The sequence below is a fragment of the Megalobrama amblycephala genome, linkage group LG17, assembly GCF_018812025.1.
Source record: "Megalobrama amblycephala isolate DHTTF-2021 linkage group LG17, ASM1881202v1, whole genome shotgun sequence".
Taxonomy (NCBI): Eukaryota; Metazoa; Chordata; class Actinopteri; order Cypriniformes; family Xenocyprididae; genus Megalobrama; species Megalobrama amblycephala.
This window is the reverse complement of record NC_063060.1, coordinates 26,109,076-26,136,040: the sequence shown is the minus strand read 5'-3', so window position 1 is coordinate 26,136,040 and position 26,965 is coordinate 26,109,076. Positions and strand designations below refer to the sequence as shown.

General features: G+C 35.3%; 1 protein-coding gene across 2 annotated transcripts; it reads left to right on the top strand.

Annotated features, from left to right (window-relative positions):
* The first annotated feature begins 66 nt into the window (after positions 1-66).
* On the top strand, positions 67-26,702 carry evi5a (ecotropic viral integration site 5a). 2 transcript variants are annotated; one of them, XM_048162444.1, is made up of 18 exons: positions 67-442; positions 662-802; positions 5,725-5,878; positions 5,962-6,189; positions 6,266-6,340; positions 6,727-6,852; positions 7,818-7,961; positions 11,290-11,379; positions 11,496-11,587; positions 11,665-11,725; positions 11,867-11,920; positions 12,005-12,124; positions 13,331-13,468; positions 13,564-13,713; positions 16,435-16,581; positions 17,559-17,633; positions 25,948-25,987; positions 26,142-26,702. In XM_048162444.1, exons 2-18 carry the CDS (start codon positions 705-707, stop codon positions 26,222-26,224), a joined length of 1,875 nt encoding a protein of 624 aa, XP_048018401.1. In that variant the 5' UTR covers positions 67-442; positions 662-704; the 3' UTR covers positions 26,225-26,702. The 2 variants fall into 2 exon arrangements, with proteins under 2 accessions (XP_048018401.1, XP_048018402.1); XM_048162445.1 differs by lacking the exon at positions 25,948-25,987 and having other exon boundaries at positions 72-442; positions 26,142-26,280.
* Positions 26,703-26,965: the final 263 nt, after the last annotated feature.

Sequence of the window (26,965 nt, the reverse complement as noted above, 5' to 3'; positions counted from 1 at the left end):
ATTTGTTTCAGTAAATGATTTATTCTTATGCTGCATAAGGAAGCTTCGCTGTCAAAGTTTCAGAGCACTGGACGATGTTAACCGTGCAGTTGCTTGCTCTTGGCAGTCAAACCTGTTGAAGTCCCCCAGGTGCACAATATGGGGCCCATATTTGTCTGCTAAAAGTATGAGAAGTTGTAAGAGGAAGTTGTTCACTCAGTCAGGTCACTTTAAAAAACAAGCTCCTGAGTCATGGGCAGAGCTGTTATTTTGAGGAACTTTGATCGGCCTGTGAGGCTCTGCTATAAAGCAGCATGTGATTCTTTTGCTGTGTTTTTTCCCCTCTGCGGTATGGAAGAAACAGGTGTGACGGCCAGTGTCACTGGAATAAATTTGACAGAAACCAGAGGAAAGATTTTGTGGAGGCATTTGCACCCCCAAATGACAGGAATCTCACACACTGGTAAGAAAACCCAGTTTTCACAATTACGATGCTGTGATCCTGATACAGTAAATGATACAGTAAAAGTATGTTATACAATCTAGATGTGCAACATATGTATGACTGTATATGATTATATTCCACCAACTTCACACATACACACATGTATATTTCCATAAGCGTATTTTTGTGTTTTTGACATTTTAAAAATGTTTTTTTTTCATTTTTTTTTTTTTTAAGCTCATGTACTCTAAGAGGCCCTGCTTCACTCTGAGTGTAACAGATGGACTCTTTGACCACTCCATCTCTGTCTCCCTCACCGGGGTCTCGGCTCAGTGCAGATGAGATGAAGTTACTTGCTAAACTTGAGGAACAAAACAGGTCATTCTTCACACCCACCCCACTGTTTCCTAGAAGCAACAGCCTAAACTAAAAAGTTACACATTATATTAGTGAGACATCTCTGTTTCCACACTGCCCTGTCAAAAAATATTTTCTTCTGTCAAATCAACTTCAATAATTAATGTGGTTCAGATAGCATAATATTTTGAGTTTCTGTTGATTAAACCATTCCCCTTTGTTGTATTAACTCAAATTTTTTATTTCAAAGAACTCAAAATTTTAAGGCAACCAGGTAACTTAGTTTTTTAAGTTAAACCAACAATTCTTTTTTACAGTGTGTCACCAAATTAGGAGCCATTCACTTATCGCGTCTAAAATACTATACTGACATGGGTTTAAAGCTATTGTTTTCCACTTTTTTGGCCTTCAAACGTCTTACAATGCACATATGCACACCAGTGGAATCAGAATTTTCTCAGGGGGCATGCCCCCGAACCCCCCTAGCAAACACATTTTGTAATCTTGGTAATTATGAAACCCAGTGTACGGCCCTGAGAGTATGTGCCAGAGAGAAAAGCCTATGATTGGTATGATGTAAAAAAAGTATAATTAATTGTACATCTATGTTTACCAATAAACAATATTGCAAACAAGCCCCTGATGTTTGGGGCTCAGCCCCGGATGTTTTTAAAACCTAGAAACGCCCCTTGAGTTATCGTATCGGTATCAATATCGGCGATATTGGCCTTGAAAGTATCGGTATCGTATCGAAAACAAAATAAGTGGTATTGCCCATCCCTAGTACAGATATGATAAGCTGTTTGGCTGAGATTTCGATGTTTTGTTACGGAAAGGCCGAAGCTGATCGGTTGGTTCTTGTCACATGACCTGCGGTGCGCTTGTGGCATTCTGAAAAGTTTTTCAGATTTTTCTGAATTTTTCATCTTGATGCGCCTGGATTACACACCGCATCAGGTTGCTTCCATTATGAGCGCACCTGCCGTGCGGCTACATTTGAAATAACGAATTTGAGCGCTCAAAAGACGTGATATGTGAACGGCCCCTAGAGAACATCATTTATTTTTTTGTTTGTTTGTTTGCTTGCTTGTTTGGTTTATCTGTTTGTTTAATTTATTTTATTTAATTTTATTGACATTCAGCATCAAACAAACATTATTAGATGTATTTCAAATACTATATATACAGTACAGTCCAAAAGTTTGGAACCACTAAGATTTTTAATGTTTTTAAAAGAAGTTTCGTCTGCTCACCAAGGCTACATTTATTTAATTAAAAATACAGTAAAAAACAGTAATATTGTGAAATATTATTACAATTTAAAATAACTGTGTACTATTTAAATATATTTGACAAAGTCATTTATTCCTGTGATGCAAAGCTGAATTTTCAGCATCGTTACTCCAGTCTTCAGTGTCACATGATCCTTCAGAAATCATTCTAATATGCTGATTTGCTGCTCAATAAACATTTATGATTATTTTCAATGTTGAAAACAGTTGTGTACTTTTTTTTTTTCAGGATTCCTTGATGAATAGAAAGTTCAAAAGAACAGCATTTATCTGAAATACAAAGCTTCTGTAGCATTATACACTACCGTTCAAAAGTTTGGGATCAGTAAGAATTTTTATTTTTATTTTTTTGAAAATAAATGAAAGAAATGAATACTTTTATTCAGCAAGGATGCATTAAATCAATCAAAAGTGGCAGTAAAGACATTTATAATGTTACAAAAGATTAGATTTCAGATAAACACTGTTCTTTTGCACTTTCTATTCATCAAATAATCCTGAAAAAAAATATTGTACACAAATATTTTGTACAATTGTACACATTAAATGTTTCTTGAGCAGCAGATCAGCATATTAGAATGATTTCTGAAGGATCATGTGACACTGAAGACTGGAGTAACGATGCTGAAAATTCAGCTTTGCATCACAGGAATAAATTACTTTGTGAAATATATTCAAATAGAAAACAGTTATTTTAAATTGTAATAATATTTCACAATATTACTGTTTTTTACTGTATTTGTAATTAAATAAATGTAGCCTTGGTGAGCAGACGAAACTTCTTTTAAAAACATTAAAAATCTTAGTGGTTCCAAACTTTTGGACTGTACTGTATATATATATATATATATATATATATATATATATATATATATATATATTCATGTCATCATACAAACAGTATTATCAAAAGTATATTTATTTATTTATTTGTTCATTTAATTGTATAATTCATTTTATTGACTTTAAGCATAAAACAAACATTATTAGACACATTTTAAATACTGTATTCCATGCTTTTCTGTATCAGGGCATAACAAAAAATCATCTACTGCTTGGCAGGTCTTAAAATTTGGAAAATAAAAACTCAAATGAACAAAACAAATGACATATCACATCATGTCATCATTTATTCAACAAAAATAAAGCCAAGATGGAAAAGACATGGGTGATGAAGTTAGGACAGCCTATGATTCAATTGCTTGTGGATCCACTTTTAGCAGAGATGTAATCATTTTCTGTATGACTTTATCAGTCTCTCACATCATTCTGGAGGAATATGGCCCACTCTTCTTTACAATGTTGCTCCAGTTTATTGAGGTTTGTGAGCATTTGTTAATGCACAGCTCTTGCCACAGCATTTCAGTTGGGATGAGGTCTGGACTTCGACTTGGCCATTGCAACACCTTGATTCTTTTCTTTTTCAGCCATTCTGTTGTAGATTTGCTGGTGATCTTCAGATCATTGTCCAGTTGCATGACCCAATTTTGACCAAATCTTAGGTGTTGGACTGATGGCCTCACATTTGACTCACATTTGACGTTGGTATTTTAGTGAGAAGAGGCTTTCTCCTGGCAACCCTTACAAACATTCCATGTCCCGTCTTTTTCTAACTGTACTGTCTTGAACTTTATCATTTATCATGTTAACTGAGGCCTGTAGAGTCTGAGGTGTAGCTCTTGGATTTGCTGGGAAGTCCACTCCTGGGAAGACTGTTGTCTTGAATGTTTTCCACTTGTGAATAATCTCACTGTAGAATAATGGACTTCAAATTGCTTGGAAATGGCTGTATAACCCTTCCCAGATGATGGCAGCAACAATTGCTTCTCTAAGATAATTTCTGATGTCTTTCCTTCTTGGCATTGTGTTAACACACCTGAAGTCTCCAGACGCTCAAACTGCCAGAACTTCAGCTTTTATAGAGTTGATCACACTTGCTCATGATCAGTTAATCAAAGGCATTTGATTAGCAGTGCATGACCATTACTTACCCTCCTAATTCCTGTGTTAACAGTAAGGGTGTTTCACTAACTGTGTCACCCATGGGTTTTCCATTTTGGCCTATTTTTGTTAAATAAATAAAGACATGGTGTAATATGTAGCATGTAGTTATTCATCATACATCTCAAAACAGTACTTATGAAAAGTATATTTATTTATTTTACAAACAAAAATTTCTATCATGTTATTTATTTGTTTAATTAATTTTTTATTTACATTCAGCATCAAGCAAACATTAAATGTATTTTAAATAGGCTATACGTACATTTATCGGGTTTATCATACATCTCAAATGTATTTTTAATACTATTACATTTTAATTTTTTTTTTCTCTATACAAGGTTACATGTGTGTGTATATATATATATATATATATATATATATATATATATATATACAGTACAGTCCAAAAGTTTGGAACCACTAAGATTTTTAATGTTTTTAAAAGAAGTTTCGTCTGCTCACCAAGGCTACATTTATTTAATTAAAAATACAGTAAAAAACAGTAATATTGTGAAATATTATTACAATTTAAAATAACTGTTTTCTATTTGAATATATTTCAGAAAGTAATTTATTCCTGTGATGCAAAGCTGAATTTTCAGCATCATTACTCCAGTCTTCAGTGTCACATGATCCTTCAGAAATCATTCTAATATGCTGATCTGCTGCTCAAGAAATATATGATGAAATGTATAATGCTACAGAAGCTTTGTATTTCAGATAAATGCTGTTCTTTTGAACTTTCTATTCATCAAGGAATCCTGAAAAAAAAAGTACACAACTGTTTTCAACATTGAAAATAATCATAAATGTTTCTTGAGCAGCAAATCAGCATATTAGAATGATTTCTGAAGGATCATGTGACACTGAAGACTGGAGTAATGATGCTGAAAATTCAGCTTTGCATCACAGGAATAAATTACTTTGTCAAATATATTTAAATAGTACACAGTTATTTTAAATTGTAATAATATTTCACAATATTACTGTTTTTTACTGTATTTTTAATTAAATAAATGTAGCCTTGGTGAGCAGATGAAACTTCTTTTAAAAACATAAAAAATCTTAGTGGTTCCAAACTTTTGGACTGTACTATATATATATATATAGTTATTTTTACAGTCAAACCAAAAATTATTCAGACACTAGATATAATTTTTTTATATATTATTACTAGTGGGTGCAGGACACTGTAGTTCATTTATGTAAGTGAGGATAGCAAAATAAAGTAAACTGTGACATATTATACCCAAAAATTCTTCATACAGTGGACTACCAGTAAAATTGATAAAAATTTGGAACCAAAAGTTCCAAACAGACACTTTGACCTGAACATGTTTTGTTTAAGTGTTATCTGACATAATTAAGATTTTTCTTTTTTTTTTTGTTTGACACAGTTTAACTCTGAGATCTTGTCATATTTTATTACCATTTTTATATAAACTGAATTAATGAATGAAAATGTTCAAGGTGTCTGAATAAATTTTGGTTTGACTATATATATTTATTAATCTTAAATAGATGAAATGCTCCCTTTGTATTATTGTAAAGAATTAATGGCTTTATTATGTAAAGGATTCAGTCATTAATCTCTCAGTGTCATCATCTTATCTGTACTCCTAAACAGACTGTTTGTTTTTTCTTTAGGCTGCTAGAGACAGACAGTAAGTCTCTCTGCTCTGTAAACGGAGTCCTGGGAAGTCCCACCTCACCTAAAACCTTCTCTTTTGACGATGACATATGGGGTCAAGTCATTAAAGAATGGGACGACTGGAGCAAAAGAAAAGTGGGACAGATCAAGGTAACTGACAGATCGATCTATCAGTTTCAAGTCATGATTCACAATCATCAGTGAGCAGTATACCATTTGTCCGTCTCCTTCAGGTGCTGATCAGGAAGGGTGTCCCCGCTCACCTGCGGCCCGTGGTGTGGCAGCTGCTGTGTGACGCTCAGAATGTGGCTGTGTGTCAGCGCTACTCAGATCTGCTGAAGAGCTCGTGTCCCTCTGAGACGCTGATACACAGAGACCTGTCACGCATCCTCCCACAACACCAGCTCTTTCAGAAGCACCAGGACGCCACCTGCCAGGAGCCACTGCTTAATGTGCTGAAGGTTAGATGACCGAGAATCTGATTATACTTCTGCATTTTAGGAGTATAGATAACACAATGTGGCTTTTATTATACAGGCTTACTCAGTCTTAGACCGAGAGATTGGCTACTGCCAGGGAAGTGTGTTTATTGTAGGCCTGCTGCTCACACAGGTAAAGAATTGATTTTATTAATCAAAAATATAGTCAGTGTTGGGGGTAACACATTACAAGCAACTTGAGTTACGTAATCAGATTACTTTTTTCAAGTAACGCATTACTTTTTCAATTTACAACAAAAACTTATGTTGTTATTAAAAAACAAAAAAGCAAGCCCAGCCAAGATGAGAAAAAGTAACGCAAAAGTAATGTATTGCATTACTTTTCATAAAAAGTAACTAAGTAACGCAATTAGTTACTTTTTAGGGAGTAACGCAATATTGTAATGCACTTTAAAAAGTAACTTTCCCCAACACCGAGTATAGTTACATTATAGTTACATTTAATTACAGTTACAAATGATAGTAGTTAGACTATGAATTGAGATGATGATCTTTTAGATGGCTGAAGAGGAGGCCTTCTGTGTTTTTGTGAGGCTGATGAAGGACTTCAGAATGAGGGAGCTCTATAGATCCAGTATGGTTGAGCTCGGCTGCTGCATTTACCAGTTTGACTCTATGATTCAGGTAAACAATTAATTCTGCTCTATTTAAAGGCACATGAATTATAAAATGTCCCCTCCAAAAACCTTGAGCTGAGTAAGACACATAAAGACTGTTACAAATGATCTACTGGAAGCATCTTTCCGTTTCCTGATGAATTTCAGATTGAGAATTGCATATATGACAAGAACTTCTGAGTCATAGATGTCCAGATTCTGTGTTATTGGGGATAGTGGGGTAAGCTGTGTCACTTTTTTTACCTAAGTTGTCCTATAAGCAATGAGAAAGTAGATAAATCTTAGATTTCAAGTTATATTTTATATATAAAATATTAAAATATTTAATAATATGTAATTAATTAAAACAAACAAATGCATAAATAAATAAATTCATATTTTTTATACATTGGTAATTCATCTAAATATATATGAACAAAAGAAGTATCTTATGCTCACGAGGCTGCATTTATTTGATACAAAAATACAGTAAACAAGTAATATTGTGAATTATTATTGCAACTATATGTTTTATTTTAATACATTTTAAAATGTAATTTATTCCTGTGATGGCAAAGTTGAATTTTCAGCATCATTACTCCATTACTCTTCAGTGTCACATGATCCTTCAGAAATCATTCTAATATGCTGATTTGCTGCTCAAGAAATATTTCTTATTATTATCAATGCTGAAAACAGTTGTGCTGCTTAATGTTTTTGTGAAAAAAAAAAAAACTTACTGACCCCAAACTTTTTAACTGTAGAATATGATATATATTTTTAGACTTAAACATTTTTTTTACCTGCCACATAGAAAATTTTAATTTACAAAATGAAAATAAAAGGGGTTTTAGCATGAAGGTGCTTACCAATACATTGGGCACATGACAAAAACTGCAGTTTTTTAGAGAAAGGGTGTGACCCATCTTACCCCACTCTCCCCTACAGATCGTGGTCATCTGTTGTCTGAAGATATCTTTCTCTCTCTGATAGGAGCAGCTTCCTGAGCTTCATTCCCACTTCCAGACTCAGGGTTTTCACACCTCCATGTTCTCCTCATCCTGGTTTCTCAACATCCTCCTTTCATCTCTGCCTATCACAGCTGCCATGAGGACTTTTGATATCTTCATGTGTGAGGTACTTTTAATCACGTCCACATCCCAGCACTTTCCAATGAATATCATATTTCATATCTATAGAAAATAGATAAGCTAAGAATTTTAGATTTTTTTAGTTATTTTATTATTGTTTAGATACTATTATAGTATTTGTTCATATTCTGAATTAGCTTTTATTTTTAATTTTTTAATATATATATTTTCATTTTCATAATTTTATGTGGTTTTGTCATATATTTCTATTTAACTTTATTTTTTTAATTTCAGCTTTAGTTTCAGTAAATGTCAGTGTTCAGTGTAAACTTATTTATTCACATCAGTTATATAGGCTTTTTTAATCTAATATTTATATTTTATTTTAACTTTATTTTAATGACCTAAAAAGATTTTTAATAGTGTTATCATGACATCTCTCGGAAGTTTGGTATGGTAATAGAGATTGGCATGGTAATGGGTATGGCAATATTAATGAATTTGGTCTTGTTGGAATAGATCTGCTACGCTGCTGCTGCAGAGCAAGTACCAAGACTTGCTACTACCAATACATTCACAGACATTGCTTTGAGCATGTAAGATATGCTGCTGCTGCTTAAGATTAATTAATTCATGAACTGAGTTTAATGTGTTGACATAGAACTCCTATTTAATGTGATAGTTTCATTCTTACATCTACTATAATACAGTATATAGTCCTGCAATTCTTAACATCAGTGAATAAATACATCCGCAATGAATATTCATAATCCCCAGTGGTCTGGTGGTAGAACTTTTGTTAAGCATGTCAGGGGTTCTAGGTTCTAATCCGCCCTCGTAATTTTTTTCTCATTAAAATCAAATTTCATCAGTGATTGTTTATCAAGAGCAGGGACACATTTGTATACATTTTGTCAGCAGCATTAATCTATAGACTGAAAAGCGATAGACTCATGTGCACGAGGCACAAGAGAACTTTCCGCCACTGATAGCACGATTTCAAAAACAACACATTCCAGTGCCAAATCGCTTCTAATTTAACACAAACGAACATCAAATATATACATGTCATTTGCATTAGGTACATCCATGCAGCGAGAAAAAGTTTTTAAAAAGTGGTGGGTACAATATCGACCCTGACAAAAAGTGGTGGGGACATATCCCACCCATCCCACCTGCAAATTACGTCTATGCTTATCAGCCTGCGTTTCATGCCAGAACTATGCCATTTTATTTTTAGTTAACAATAACAACACTGCCAACAGCATCTATATATGCAGTTAAAGGTGCCCTAGATTATGTTTTTAAAAGATGTAATATAAGTCTAAGGTGTCCCCTGAATGTGTCTGTGAAGTTTCAGCTCAAAATACCCCATAGAATTTTTTTTATTAATTTTTTTAAAGGTGCCCTAGATTATGTTTTTAAAATTTGTAATATAAGTCTAAGGTGTCCCCTGAATGTGTCTGTGAAGTTTCAGCTCAAAATACCCCATAGAATTTTTTTTTATTAATTTTTTTAAAGGTGCCCTAGATTATGTTTTTAAAATTTGTAATATAAGTCTAAGGTGTCCCCTGAATGTGTCTGTGAAGTTTCAGCTCAAAATACCCCATAGATTTTTTTAATTAATTTTTTTAACTGCCTATTTTGGGGCATCATTATAAACGCGCCGATTTATGCTGCAGCCCCTTTAAATCTCGTACTTTCTGCCCACAGAGCTCGCGCTTGCCTTAAACAGTGCCTTAACAAAGTTTACACAGCTAATATAACCCTCAAAATGGATCTTTACAAAGTGTTCGTCATGCATGCGTTGGATTATGTGAGTATTGTACACTGTTATATTGTTTACATTGATTGTGAATGAGTTTGAGGCTATGCTGCGTGGCTAACTGCTAATGCTACACTGTTGGAGAGATTTATAAAGAATGAAGTTGTGTTTATGCATTATACAGACTGCAAGTGTTTAAAAATGAAAATAACGACGGCTCGTTTCCGTGAATACAGTAAGAAACGATGGTAACTTTAACTACATTTAACAGTACATTAGCAACATGCTAACGAAACATTTAGAAAGACAATTTACAAATATCACTAAAAATATCATGATATCATGGATCATGTCAGTTATTATTGCTCCATCTGCCATTTTTCGCTGTTGTTCTTGCTTGCTTACCTAGTCTGATGATTCACCTGTGCACAGATCCAGACATTCTGCCCTTGTCTAATCCCTTTCATAATGATAATGTTGGGAACGTGGGCTGGCATATGCAAATATTGGGGGCGTACACCCCGACTGTTACGTAACAGTCGGTGTTATGTTGAGATTCGCCTGTTCTTCGGAGGTCTTTTAAACAAATGAGATTTATATAAGAAGGAGGAAACAATGGAGTTTGAGACTCACTGTATGTCATTTCCATGTACTGAACTCTTGTTATTTAACTAAGCCAAGATAAATTCAATTTTTCATTCGAGGGCACCTTTAACAGCCTATTTTGGGGCATCATTATAAACGCGCCGATTTATGCTGTGGCCCCTTTAAATCCCATGCTCTCCGCCCACATAGCTCGCTCTTGCCTTAAACAGTGCCTTAACAAAGTTTACACAGCTAATATAACCCTCAAAATGGATCTTTACAAAGTGCTCGTCATGCATGCGTCGGATTATGTGAGTATTGTATACTGTTATATTGTTTACATTGATTCTGAATGATTTTGAGGCTATGCTGCGTGGCTAAAGCTAACATTACACACTGTTGGAGAGATTTATAAAGAATGAAGTTGTGTTTATGAATTATACAGACTGCAAGTGTTTAAAAATGAAAATAGCGACGACTCTTGTCTCCGTGAATACAGTAAGAAACGATGGTAACTTTAACCACATTTAACAGTACATTAGCAACATGCTAATGAAACATTTAGAAAGACAATTTACAAATATCACTAAAAATATCATGATTTCATGGATCATGTCAGTTATTATTGCTCCATCTGCCATTTTTCGCTGTTGTTCTTGCTTGCTTACCTAGTCTGATGATTCAGCTGTGCAGATCCAGACGTTAATACTGGCTGCCCTTGTCTAATGCCTTTCATAATGATAATGTTGGGAACATGGACTGGCATATGCAAATATTGGGGCGTACACCCCTACTGTTACATAACAGTCGGTGTTATGTTGAGATTCACCTGTTTTCTGGAGGTCTTTTAAACAAATGAGATTTATATAAGAAGGAGGAAACAATGGAGTTTGAGACTCACTGTATGTCATTTCCATACTGAACTCTTGTTATTCAACTATGCCAAGATAAATTCAATTTTTCATTCGAGGGCACCTTTAAATTGACAATTTCAGTGATTATTCAATGACGCATGTGTCTGCAGGGTTTGGAGATTGTCTTCCGGATTGGTTTGGCTGTGCTTCACATGAAGCAGACAGAACTCATCAAGCTTGATATAGAAGGAATGATGAACGTAATGAAGCACTCCACAGAAGCTAAATTTTACTTTAGTTTTTTTAAAATGAATATGACTCTGAAATACCGCCTCTATGAATTTCTTTGTGTTCAGAGTAATTCTGTTGTTTTCAGTGCTTGCAGAATCTAGAATCATGGGAATCAGATCCTGATGGGATGATTGAAGCAGCATATCAAATCAATTATAACCCCAGCAGAATGAAACAGTAAGCTTGTCCTTCAACTTTTTCCTCATTTTCCTTGTTCTTCTAGCCTATTATCTGGTTTATTTCACTCATTTTAGACTGAGAAAAGAGTACACATCTATCAAAACTAAAGAGATGGAGGAGCAGGAGGAACTAAATGTGAGTGCTTGATTGTTTCAAATCACACATATTATTTCTCAACAGTACAAAAACTTCAGTCTTCAGGTTATGAATCGATACCCAAGCTATTTTCAGCCACTTTTTGCAAGTACTTAGTTTGTTTTCTTGCCTTTTCTCAAGGGACTTTCCTCAGAGAACAAACATTTAAAGCATAGACTTGACATTCTGGAGAAGGTGAGCCTATTGCAGTGCCTTTATGTTAAAGTTATGTTAATACATTTTTTCTAAAGATATGTTCTTACTGTGCCGCCCTTCCAGAGGTGCTCTGAGAAACTGGTGTCACAGCTGAAGAAAGAGCTGGAGAAATCTCTGCTAAATGCAGCCAGGTCACAAAACGCTTTAAAGGAGATGCAGGCGAACATCTTGCAGATAGAAGAGGTTAAAATCAAGTCAAATCTTTCATGCAAACCCCTGTTTGCCATAAATTAACATAAAGCATTAAGCACAGTTATAGAGTGTTGCAGAGATGAAATATTTTTGTTGGCCAACCTGAATCACCCCAGTTTCCTCAACAAAAACCAGTGGTATTTTTCCATTGCAGAAAATATTGATTTCGTTCATCGTGATAATCTTTACAAATGAATACAACTAATACATATTTATGCCTAAATACAATCGCCAGAAGTAAAAAGCTAAACGCAGGGTATAAACGAACAGTGCGATCACATGACTTCAACAACACCACCACTAAGCTTCCAACAACTATTTAAAGAACCTCTGAATCTGATTATAATATCTGTGTAGAACCAATGGTGGGTAATTGGCAAGCATTATAATGTGAAGTTGTTAATGCATTGTTTCATTTTAGGATACTTATTTTTGTAGCGTTTTGTAGCGTACTTTATTGTTAAACTATATTATTTGTTGTTGACTGCAGATTATAAAGAGGTTTAGTGTTTCTTTTTTTTTGAGATTCATGACTAATGGCTGCTGTTTGAATTATGACAAGCAAGAGAAACAGCTCATAACAAATTATGATATAACCATCTTGGCTGTCAGCATTTTCTTTTTCTTGGTATCTGCTTATTTGTGACTTGTCAAATCTTTTCTTGACTAATCTTTAAAAACAAAAAACAACAACAACAAAAAAACATTCTCCCTGAAAGTTTGAGTTAGAATAGTTTTCAAGAGCATGATTATAAACACAATGAGGCTGTGAAAGTGGACTAGTGGGTATGAGTTGATCTATTCAATGATGTTTAATGTCCCAGACAACTTCTGTAGTCCCATTTAGCCTCTTTTTCAGGACAAAATAAAAGCTTTAAAAAAATCACAAGGGGTATTGCTGTATTTTATGTCATAGAATTAAACATGAAAATATCATGTGTTCACCAAAAACAACCCATTCAAAAAAAAAACACTGACTTCAGGACGATTGAACCAGAAGTGCTAAAATATTTGTTTCTGGGTTTTGGTCTACAAAAATGCATCATCCCAGCACTCTATTCATAGTGAGTTAAAGAAGATCAGATATCACATGCTGATGCATAGACAGCTGTGGGGATGCTTCAGTAATGATAAATGTTTGTGTGTGTGTGTGTGTGTGTGTGTGTGTGTGTGTGTGTGTGTGTGTGTGTGTTGTAGAGCAGCGCTGTGCCTGATGAGGACAGTGTGATGTATCTGCAGACGGAGCTGATCAGCTGTAGACTGCGGGAAGCAGTGGCACTCACAGAGCTGAAAGAGCTGAAACAGCACATTAAAGACATGCAAAAGAAATTGCAGGTAACTTTAGATGGCGATACAAAAAGAGGATATTCAGTGTTCAGTTCAAGATACCATAAGTAAGGTTCATCAAAATGTCACTGTGTCACTCTCAGAGGCAGCAGGTGCATGGTTCAGGTCAGCAGAAGGTCAGCAGTGCACAGAATGACCTGCAGGTGGAGCTGTTGAGCACAAGACTGAAGGAAGCGCTCACTCAGGCCGCGCTCAAAGAGAACCGCCACAGACTGCTGCAGCTGCAGACAGAGGTTAAAACCCTCACTTGATCATATCTGCTGGTTTTCAACTTGATGCTCTGCGATATGAGGAACAGAAGAGCAATGAAAGCTTAGTTCAAGTCGCTTACTCCTGGAACTAGTTTCAAGTCAAATTTGACACAACAATACACTTTGATATAAAAGTTAGCATTAAAATTTTCCCCCCTATTTTTGACGTATATTTCTGAGTGAAACGCCTTCGCGAACAAGAAAAAATGTAGGACTGGACTTGATTTCGTCCATCAAGAAATTAATTTGATCTCATGTGAGTGACAGGTTGTGCTTTCGTTCCAGTAAACACGTCATCAGAAAAGAGAGTGAGGAAGTGATTTTAATTAAAGATTATTAGGGCACATAATTTATTTAAATATAATGTGTACGGGTTTTTTTTTAAGTAACGGAAAAATCATTTATAGCCTAATAAATACAGCAATAGGTTATTCAAAAAAAAAAAAAAAACTGTTTAACGACCTGCATTTTGAAGTAATCTTTCTTCAGGAGCTATAAATGCCATTAAAGTGTGAAAATTAAACTGCGCTAGTCAAAAGAAGCATGCTGCTCCTGCTTGGACAACCCATTCGTGCGAGCACTGCGCATCACGAACCGCTGACAGCGGCGCAGATCAAGGCAGCAGCGCAGTGTGAATCACGCGATCCGTCTCGCTTCAGTCGGGCTGCGTGATAGAATGGATGACAGATCACAGTTTGTTCTTGTTGTCTTTATCTAGAAAAAAAGAAGAAGTTACCGCTATCAGTTTTTGAGATTTTCAAACTTGCTATACATAGTCCTAAACATAGGTAGGCCTACAAATCACAATTATGGAAATTCGAGAACATTACGAGGAAAAGATCACAGCGCGCGCACACACACGTATATGTTTGTTTTGCTATACTTGTGAGGACCTCCACTGACGTAATGGTTTTTATACTGTACAAACTGTATATTCTATCCCCCTACACTAACCCTACCCACGACCTATACCCATCACAGAAAACTGTCTGCATTTTTACATTTTCAAAAAAACAAAACAAAACAAAAAAACATATTATGTTTGTTAATCATATTTCCTTGTCCAAAAAGTCCTCACAACGCAAGGAACCTCAAGTTTTGTCCTTGTTGGGACATTTGGTCCTCGCAAGTAGGCTATAACTAAACATGCCCACATACATACACACACACACACACACACACACACACACACACACACACACACAAATAGAATACATAAAATGGGGTTCAGTAGTTTCATGTAGGAAATGTGGTATTCAATGTCTAATTTAAACCTGAAAATGAACAAACGTTTAGGTTTTTGAAAAGTTAAAACAGTGAATCAAAAATATTAAACAATTTTTATGGTATAGGCGTTCTAAGCAAAACAAAGAAGTTTTTGGTTGATAATTTTATCCTGGGATAACATGGACCATATTAAAGGGTTAGTTCACCCAAAAATGAAAATAATGTTATTTATTACTCTCCCTCATGTCGTTCCACACCTGTAAGACCTTCATTCATCTTCAGAAGACAAATTAAGATATTTTGATTAAATCCAATGGCTCAGTGAGGCCTCTATTGAGAGCAATGCCATTGCTTAAGATCCATAAAGGTACTAAAAAGATATTTAAAACAGTACATGTGAGTTCAGTGGTTGTACCTTAATATTATAAAGCGACAAGAATACTTTTTATGCGCCAAAAAAACAAAACAAAATAATGACTTTTCAACAATAAAGTGATGGGCTGATTTCAAAACTGCTTTGGAGCTTTATGAATCAAATCAGTGTTTCAGAGCACCAAAGTCACGTGATTTCAGCAGTTTAGTCATTTGATAGGAGATCCGAATCACTGATTCGATTCGTAAAACTCCAAAGCAGTGTTTTGAAATCAGCGCACAAAAAGTATTCTCGTCACTTTATAATATTAAAGTAGAACCACTGAACTCACATGAACTGTTTTGCTTTTAGTACCTTTATGGATCTTGAGAGTTACAATGGCATTTTAGCCATCGGATTTAATCAAAATATCTTAATTTGTGTTCCGAAGATGAACGAAGGACTTACGGTTGTAGAGCGACATGAGGGAGAGCAATAAATGACATTATTTTCATTTTTGGGTGAACTAACCCTTTAATCTGACCATTATGTTTTTAGCGGAAATGTTTCTGTGAAATGTTTTTTTTTATAAACTTTTAAATTATGCATAACGCCTTTGTGGTGGGGATAGGGGAATTAATTAATCACAGTGATTAACTAGGAATATTTAAAAATGGCACTTCGTTTAATAAAGTTATTTAAAAAAAAAATTTTCTTTACATCATAATACAATGAACTGAAATGGTTAATCCGGTGAATTATAGCTGCATTTCAATATTTCAGTATTTGTCCTCTTCCCATTTTTTTCAGACACCCCCCTCCCCCACATTACAGTATGTTAATTGTGTGTGTGTTTTTTTTTTATTCAAATGCATATACATATTTTTCAATAACCAACTGGAGAATTTATAATTGTGAAACATCATGCTGAAACATCCTGAGATTTCAAAATTATTCTTATCTCTGATTAGGAAACATTACAGTCTAGAATAGGGCTGTGTAAGACATGTCTCCTAAATCCGATTCTGACAAACTGAAATCTCTTACGCTGTTACTATGTCCTCACATGGTTATTAAATGTGACTCGATTCAGTCCTCTAATTTGAACTGTTTTATTACCACAGAACAAAATTCACAGTAACCAGCTAAAGCGTACTGAAGCGCACATAAACAGTCAGCGGGATCATCTACAGGAGTTGACATCACTGAACCAAGACCTGTGCAGCCAATTACAACAGAGCAGACAACAGTTTTCGGCTGTTCAATACAAGGTAACACCACACCTGACATCATCTGCTATTTGACAGTCTGGAGGTGTCTAATTACAGTGTCATTTACCCTCGCTGACTTCCTTCAGGCTAAATTAATCCTGGACCATGACGAGCATCATTAAACTTCTCTCATTCATCCCAGCTCTGTGTTCAAGTAAAATTCTCAGTTCACTACAAGTTAAGCTCAGTTGACAGGATTGAGGAGTGGGGAATATATTTGATTACCAAAAAAAAGGCCACACTTTTCTATAAAAAAAGAAGAAGCAGCAGCAAAAATCTGGCTTACAGTGAGGCACTTACAATGGACATGAATAGAGCCAATCCATAAACACTAAAATACTCGCTGTTTTACAACCATAAAACAACGTGTTAAAATGAATCCGGAACAGTAGAGGAAAAGAAAGCACCCCACAATACACAAGCCTTTTCCATGAGCACTAATCACAGTCCACAAACAAAAACACAGTTCATAGTAAAGCTGAAATCAGCAACTGTTCCATTTATTCATCACACATGACTTGTGCAAAAGTGGCCTGTCTGTTGATCACCCAAACAGAACAGGCTTGAGGGAACTGGTATCTTCTGCTTTTTCGAGAAGCAAAGCTACGATAACATCTTTCTCACTCTCTTGGTCGAGTCTTCAGATGCTGGCGTAGTTCACACACTCAGACCAGGACTCCACATCACACTTGTCTATCAGCTCTTTTATGCAGAAGTGATTTTGCAAAAAAATGCCAACATTGTATCTCACTTTACAGTAATGTGAAACAAATGCTTGCTTGCATTAATGTCACTCTTAAAGAGTTCCGGATGGGCTAGTCTGGCATGATGGTGGTTGACAAAAAGATTCAGATAAATTAAAATCTGATTTCAAAACACTGAATGTTACTTCACTGCTGACATTGTTGCGTTTAGCAGCCCGTTTGCATCATTTGCTGTGCTTCAATGAAATTAAGGGTTGTTTACCTTTTCTCCAGCGAAAAGAAAAGCAGGACGAGAACATGACAATCATCGCAAGTCTTCAAAAGCAGATCACAGAGTTACAAAATCAAGTATGTCTGACCTTTTTCATTTCACGGCACATCGGTTTCCCTTTTTGCACTTTAACAGGCCCAGCAGTGTAACTATCCATAGCTATGGCTGAATGCCAGATTTGCTAACAAGTGGTTGGACAATCCAACCCGATCTCACGACAGTTTGTATGTATTTTATGAGGTGGCTAATTCGAACAACCTCACTCATACAAATTTGTAAGTGTTTTGCTAAACCGTACGTATTTTACGAGTTGCCAAATTCGTATGAATTCATATGAATGACTTACCCCAACCACGCCCTTAAACTTATCCGTCACTTTAGACAAATCATACGAGTGAGGTCGTATGAATTAGCCACCTCGCAAAATACGTAAAAATTGGTCGTGAGATGACATTGGACAATCAGTATTTGCATTAGCATATGCTAATTCACAAATGAATCAACTACATTTATGAAAACTATTGTAAAGTAAAAGTCTGGCTTTAAAGAGCTAGTTCACCCATGAATAAAAACTCATCAATTACTCACTCTTAATGAGGTTTGTTCTTGTGCATCAAGCAAGTATGGTTGAGTTTACCATAAAACCAATCATAAGGGTAATTTTTTTTAAATTGACATTTATACATCATCTGAAAGCTGAATAAATAAGCTTTCCATTGATGTATGGTTTGTTAGGATAGGATATTTGGCTGAGATACAACCATTTTAAATCTGGAATCTGAGGGTGCAAAAAAATCTAAATATTTGGAAAATCGCCTTGAAAGTTGTCTAAATGAAGTCCTTAGCAATGCATATTACTTACAAAAATAAATTTTTGAAATATTTTCAGTAGGAAATGTACAAAATATCGATCTTTTTTTTTTGACCCATACAATGTATTGTTGGCTATTGCTATAAATATACTCGTGTGACTTATGACTGATTTTGTGGTCCAGGGTCACATATATGATGTGCTCAGTGTTGGGTGTAACTAATTACTAAGTAATTAATTACCGTAATTTAAGGGATTACTCTTTTTCAGTAATTTAATTACAGTTACTTCTGATTTAAATACTGTATAGACTGTATAACAATTCTATCTAAAACAATAGTGGATTTAACATTACATTTAATGGCTAATGATATGTTTTTAATGTAAACTTCTCCCTTTAAATACTTTGATCAGTTCAAAAATAATATATGTGATTTTTTTATTATTTATTTGAAAGAATTAAAAGAGCATTTTTTTATGTCTCTCCTTGTATTGTTCAACTGGTCGAGGTTGATATAGGATTATAAGTAATGCAATACTTTTTAGAGAGAGTAATTAGTACAGTAATCTAGTTACACTGGCGAAGATGTAATTAATTACTTTTTTAGAGTAACTTACGTCATGTGATCTATATCTGAGTTGATCAGTGTTTACATATGAATAAAAGCTTAAATTAAATCTGTTCATCATATAGAGCGATCAAATATTTTGATTAACCGGCTCAATGTATATGGATTACTTTTACAATGCCTTTATGAACTTTTGAAGCATCAAAGTTTTGATGAAATTGTCTTCCAGTGGAGGAACAGACCTCAGGTTTCATTAAAAAATCTTCATTTGTGTTTGCGGATGAATGAAAGTCATACAGGTTTGGAATGACTTGAGGTTGAGTAATAAATGACAGAATTTTTTATTTTGTGTGAACTGTCCCTTTAAAGGTTTAACGTCACAATGAAATGGAAACGTACATCTGAGTGTAAAGGCCTGTTCACACCAAGGACGTTAACTGCAAGGAAATGCAACTGCACAAAAGCACAAAGCCTGTCATTTGCACTCATTCTGAGAGTTGAAATGATGTCAACATTTTCTAAATTTTCATTGTCACTTGCAAGCCACGTTTTACACATCTTGTCAAGCTGAGGTGGTGTACCCAGACAATTAAGTCTTCACAATGAGACAGACTACAATTAGACTCTGCTGTCAGTGTGTCAGAAGCTACACAGTTAAGCTAACAGACATATGAGAATGCTAACGCTAATTACAGCAGCACAACAAGACACAGAGGAACCAAAACGAAACCCCTGTCTTGAAATGAAATTAGTCAAATTCATGTGTCACGATAAGCCGTCATAGACATGATCATGCACTCATGCTGTGGAGCCAAACTTCTCCTTATTGAGTGAACATTTTCTCAAATAGCCACACAATGGCCAGGAAACTCTTAGCACCTCTCAACACGTCTGCCTCCATGTGATTTGTAGCACCCCACTGTTCAGTAGATTTACGACCAGAAACCCTGGCGTGCAGGTTCACGATGAGCATAGCTGATTACTAAGATAAAGGAAGACCTCCTCCCATTGTAACCGCTTAACCGTGCGGCCTGGTTCATTATTGTCTCGCTACATAGCATTGTCAAAAAAGGTGCTAGTGAGATAAACTGCTGTTCACATGGTGCAACAAGAAGAGAATAAAGCTATCTGACAAACAAGCAGTCAGTATGAATCATTGGTTCTGGAAACTTAGTTTGAGATTTAAAAAATGTAAAAATAGTTTTAAAAGTGCCTTTATTTTGTTAGTATTATACTGATTTGGGTGGGGGGGTAGGGGCAGATTTGAGACAAGTGGCGCCAGCACCCTATTTTGTTGCACCACAACAAAATGCATGCAGATGTAAATTTATATTCACTTTAACAGTAATATATATTTTTGGTTGAATGTTTTACTGAGTTTCAAAAGTCTCTGTTTTGGTCCGTTTATACTCAAACGCAACCACTGCGTTGTCAAACTAAAATGGGCTCTGCAGCATTTTCAAAGTCTCAATTTTTGAGGTTAGAAAATGCCGCCGTAGTATAAACGACAGGCGTAACTGTAGCAAAACTTATGCAGTTTAAAACGAAAACGCACTAGAGTAAACGGGGCCTTAGATCATGATAACAACAGGTAAAACAACTGATAAAAAAAATCTCTAATTTGGCCTATATTTCATTACACCTTTAATACAATTAATACATGTCTACATTAATAATATAATAAAATTAAATATGAATTTCACACATTTCTGCCACAATACCATGGTTACAGTTAGTTTTACCACAGTAAATCCATAGTAAATGTTGGTGATTTGTGGGTTGAAAAGCCTTCTAACATTCAGGGTCAGTTTTTACCCAGTGGAACATAAGCTATATTTTAAAGTGTTGCATGTTGTTATTACACAATGTTATTACACTTAATGTTATTACACTTATTAAAAAAGAGAAGTTTTTTGAAAGTTCGAATAATATTTGATCTACAGAAAAAACAGTAATGCAAGAAAAATTTCGAAAAATTACATTTTATTTGAATATATAATTAAATGAAATTTATAAGAACATATAAGAATTATACCAGTATAACTTTTCTTGATTTAACTCATGATTGCTAAAAACATTTATGAAACTACTTTTTTTACTTAAAGGGATAGTTCACCCAAAAATGAAAATTTGATGTTTATCTGCTTACCCCCAGCGCATCCAAGATGTAGGTGACTTTGTTTCTTCAGTAGAACACAAATGATGATTTTTAACTCCAACCGTTGCCGTCTGTCAGTCATATAATGCTAGTGGGATGGGAACTTATACTATAAGAGTAAATAAAACTTGCATAGACAAGTCCAAATTAAACCCTGCGGCTCGTGACGACACATTGATGTCCTAAGACACGAAACGATCGGTTTGTGCGAGAAACTGAACAGTATTTATATCATTTTTTTTTTACCTCTAATACACCACTATGTCCAACCGCATTCATCACTCGATTCGTTTGGTCTGATCGCGCTCTGATGTGAAGCGGCAGTGATGTCTCGCGCATATACTTCAATGAGAGCGAGACATCACTGCCGTTGTCAGAGCGCGATCAGACCAAACGAATCGAGTGCTGAACGCGGTTGGACATAGTGGTGTATTAGTTAAAAAATTATATAAATAGTGTTCGGTTTATTGCACAAACCGATCGTTTCGTGTCTTAGGACATCAGTGTCGTCACGAGCCGCAGGGTTTAATTTGGACTTGTCTATGCAAGTTTTATTTACTCTTATAGTAGAAGTTCCCATTCACTAGCATTATTTGACTGACAGACGGCAACGGTTGGAGTTAAAAATCATCATTTGTGTTCTACTGAGGAAACAAAGTCACCTACATCTTGGATGCGCTGGGGGTAAGCAGATAAACATCAAATTTTCATTTTTGGGTGAACTATCCCTTTAATAAACTAATTTTTATAGTGAAAAATCATATTCATTTTGCATGCTGCAGTGGTTAATGATATGTGCAGAAGAGTGAGATGTGGACTTCTGTTTTTTTCAAACCTTATTTCCATTTTTAAATGCATACTGTTTGGTCATTTAACTTTATTTAGGCTGTAGTTCATTTGGTATCGTTTTTTAAATGTCACTTACATTTGATGTCTGTTTATAGTGCGTATGCGTACGCATACTCATGTTTATCGACAAAATTCGGTCCGAAAAGTGTTTGTTAGATATGGGAAAATGGCTAAATGTATTTTAAAAAGTATTTTTGAGACAAATCTCAATTTTGATAGTATTCACATCCACATCCATCCATCCGTCCATCCATCTGGTCAAAAAAGTCCTGAATGCATTATAAGGGTCAAGACTCGGAGCAGTTTCATGAAAAATGACCCAAAAAATTGCATCACAACACATAACACACACACACACATCTTTGGACACCTTTTAAAACCATCAACTTGTTTAATACCTATAGCTGGCTTTTACTTCCAATACTATGAAGAAGTTTGATTTTTACCAATTTACATAGAGGAACTATCCTGTAGTTTTGATTCTGATGCATACATTTGCTCTGATGTTTCCTACACTTTCCTATCTGAAGCGAGCAGAAACATTGTCAGTAGTTTGAGGTCTGGTGAAAAACTGCCGCTGTCTGATAACCTGTAGGTGCGAGGGCCTCTCAACACCTCCTGTTCTCTGACTGATTTTCTGTGGTTTCGGTGGTGGCAAGGGGAACCAGTCTGATTACATTTGATTGATACTTATTTCTCAAAATCTGTTTTATGCTGATACAACTGTGTATGGCTCATAAACTTGTAGTTATGTGTTAGTTAGAAGATCTGGTTTCAGTCTGTATTGATGCAGAAATATAACGCTGTTCAATTTAAGACGCATTCTTGTCATTAATTCTCATATGTATGGTTTTGAATTGAGCGATGTGTGTGGCTATAATCAATGTCTCCTTTTTTAAAGAGCTGCTAAGCCATGCGCCATCTCTGATTGAGCTCTGGTTGAGCTGTAGTCTCAAAGTCAGAAATAACATTGTGGTCGTGAAGGCTTGTATACATCTCAGTCTTTCTTCCCATAAAGAGTGAACAACGCTCTGAGAACACAGAAACCTCAAAACATTATCACGGTTTCTTCGTGCAGCTATTTCAATCACGTACTCACAAAAGAGATGCAGAGAGGCTCAGCTTTAGAAGAAAGCAGAGAAAGAAAAATAGACCTTTCTGAAGTTTTGACCTATTGCTGCAGTCACTGTCTGTTTAAGTCTGTCTTTGGTTTCCTGTTCTTGATGTGAGGAGGTTTGTCACGTTTACACTCTGTGCTGCTTGTGAGAGAACTTAGCTGTGTCTGTCCTTTGTCTTTGCTTCACATTTTCTCTTTATACTGCTATTAGCTTTAATTTAAATGGGATTGGATCATTTCTTAGAAGACCATGGTGTCAGAATTTTTCTTATCAAGAGGCAATATTTGCAATTATGGACAATTTCCTGCCTTTATAGATCATTTGAAAATAAATAAATGAATGAATGATTAGGCATTTCATTATTATTATTATTATTATTATTCATAAAAAAACACTTACCTCTAAGAAAATAAATATCTGACTCTACAGGTAGCATCTTAGACACACTAAATCCATTACTATACAGATTATTGTGAATTATAGGCCTATCAGAGGTAACAGAAACAGAAACAAACGATGTACTTTTTTTCTTTTTTTTGAATATGTGAGGTGTCTTTGTCACCTCCAGTGGCACTTGTGGTTAATTCTGGTCAAATCTATGTATGCACATCTCAATGTGGAAAGATTAGTACTGTGTGTCAAAGTTTAAAGGGATAGTTCACCCAAAAATGAAAATTCTGTCATCATTTACTCACACTCAAGTTGTTCCAAAAGTGTATGAAATTCTTTCTTCTACTGAATACAAAAGAAGATATTTTGAAGAATGTTGGTAACCAAACATTGTAAACCCTAACACTCAAAATAATTTATGGGTTTAAGTAGGACAAACTTAAATTAAAATGAATTACTTCAGTCAAATTAACTTTTATGAGTATTATAGCACTGCCTTTACTTTTAAGTTCAAAGAACTGATATATTTTAAGTAAACTGAAGTTTTTTTGAGTTTTATGAACTTATATCTTTTGATTTAGACAAACTTAAAGCTACAATATGTAAACAATACATGTTTCCAACTGTTTGTAAATCGTGAGAAAATTGCTATTTTAACCAAGGCTCCGGGACGTGTGAGGAGTCGCCTGTCAATTGCGTCATACCCTAGTTAACCCTCGGTCTGCCTTGGTTTTCGGTTTTATTTTGTAGAAACCATGGAAACACCAAAGACGCTTTAATATATTACACGTTTTAATAGACAAGGGAACATCTGTTTTGATATATTTATAGACAGAAAACGAATTATTGTTATATAGCTCAACACGTTTAGTCTTATTGTTTAAATCAATTTTCTTGATTTTTTGCGAGTACCATGCTTTACCATGCCTCAGAGAAAACACTATTTTGTGAAGTAGCTAACATAGCATAATCAGCTTTATTTTTATTAACAGTAATACATAATTTTCTCCATCATACAAGACGTTTTAAAATTAATTGCTTGCCATTTATCAACACAAGCCATCCAGCATTTAATATGATATTCTAAAATCGATCTAGCTTACTGCAGTGTGTAACAGTGTCTCACAGCAGCCACCGAGCGAACGCACACAGTAACATTATAACATTTTCAACACAGTCAAATGTATCTAATATAATAAACAGAGCTGTGTTACCTCATACTCATGACTGGAAAAGCGGAAGCGGCGCGGGCGACTGTGGCATAATAAAAGTTCCGCTGCTCGCGAGGCGTGTGTTGCGCAATCGCTCCAGCGACCTCGTTCAGCTCCCACAACACTCTGCTTCATACTACAGTAACGTTAATAATCTCATCCATGATTAACATGATTTCTGCCCGAGTCCTATCCCAATTCTTTTGCACTGTCCGTTGAGGTAAAGACCACATGTCCCAAGATTCCGGGCTCAAACTTGGCATCACTATGCTACGCCTTTGTTTTGAATAGGCGCCCCCTAGTGGATGTAAAAACTACATAGGTGCACCTTTAAAGCAGAACTAAGTAACTTTTTGTTACCTTCATAAATAGTCCTTACGATGGTTAATTGACTTGTAGTGGTGTGTTTGAGGCGAGCACTAACCCCCTATGGCACGTCTTCGCCAGAAACACAATCTCGCCTCATGTTCACGTTCACGCGAGAGTGACAAAATGCTTTACGGTAATTAAAAAACAATGTATATATTATGACTTTATAAGACAATTTCGAAAATTACCCACCTCCATCGAGATTTCTTGTACTGTATTTGCAAAACTACTGCGCTGGTGAGCGTCGTTGTAGTCGTTGTAGTCCAGAGCTGTGCTTGGAGTATTTACGACAGTGTGATTCACTGAAGGAACCTGTAGGGGGAGCTTCGCAAATCTTACTGAGTTCCGCTTTAAGTTTGTCTGAAACTGGGCTGGGATTTCTATTTCCCCGAATGCTTTGCCCATGGACTTGTTTTGTTATGCTTATTTAGAGTTTCTGTTAATGTGGGTTTTTGGAGAGTTACCATCATGCTGACAAGTGGTGCATTCGGCTTGATTTGAGAACAAATATGTTAAATACTTTATATTGCTGCACTCATTCAGCAAGTGCTATAAGCTATTGTAAACATGTCAGCAAATTAGCAAGTTAGCCTTTTCTGAATTAGCTTGTTATAGCTAGCTAATTTTACGCTAATAAAAATGTTTACATTGGGATTACATGATCATTTTAAGTTAAATGAATGAGTGTACTCAAACATTTCAAGTTAAGAACAATTAAACTGTATGAGTACAAAATAAAATTCTGCCAGTTCTTCTCACTTAAACTTTGAATTTCTTAACTTAAAAATTTTGAGGCAAACAATGATCTCAACTTATTCGGGTTTACAGTGAACCAGTCGATGGGCCTCATTGACTTCTAAAGCCCATCAACTGTTTGCTTATCCATATTCTTTATAATATCTCCCTTTGTGTTCAGCAGAAGAAAGAAATTCATACAGTTGTGGAAAAACTTGAGGGTGAGTAAATCATGACAGAATTTTTATTTTTGGGTGAACTATCCCTTTAAGTGTTAATATCACCAGCCCTTATTCGTCAGGTTTTGTGTAATGTTTTCAAACAATATGATTATGTAGTTTTTGTATATTACAAGATTGTTCTCATTCTTCACAGATTCAGAGCCTCTCCAAGTGTACTACATCATTTTCTCAATCCACACTGAAGCCTTCCACACCCGCCTCTCTGGAGAACAATGATACCTAAAAATGGACAGCTGCCCTAACATCCCGTCAACCTGTCTCCAGAAGCACTGAGACACTGAAGATGTTCTATTAAGAGTGCGACCCACAGCTGCAGTGTATATGAGAGAGTCTTCACAGCACCAGCTGTTAATAATGCTGCAACACATTAAGTGTCATGAGCAGAGACACGCTGTGACAGTTTTGCCATCAACACTTAAAAGTGACAACAAGATTTCACATTCTTAAAAAAAAGAAGAAAAAAAACTAATGTTAAATACACTCGTGAACATCACACAGCACTTTCAAGAACTGTGACACAGTAAAAGAGGATTTAGTCATTTACACCTTGTCAGCAATGTACATCTTACTATGGATACTGGTACCGAAAATCCTACTGATTGAACAACACTGATTTTAGTCGAATAAATCTGTATTTGAGCATTTAGGCCTTGTATAATATGAATAAACTGCAATAAAATAGTAATAAATTGCACAAATGTATAATGCACTATTATTCAAATATAAATATACTCAAAGAAATAATAAAAGATTAGGTATTCATTTTAATGAGAAAAAAACTTCATCACAGAAGATGTGTATTCAAGTCATTGTATGTATGAATTGATGCAGTTTTATGTATTTTTGAATGTGCAATAACACCCAGCGTTGGCTGGGATGTTATTCCTGGAAGAGTAATTGCAGAAAACCACACCTGGGACAAATATAAAATCGCCCCACACAGACAAGCCAAAAATC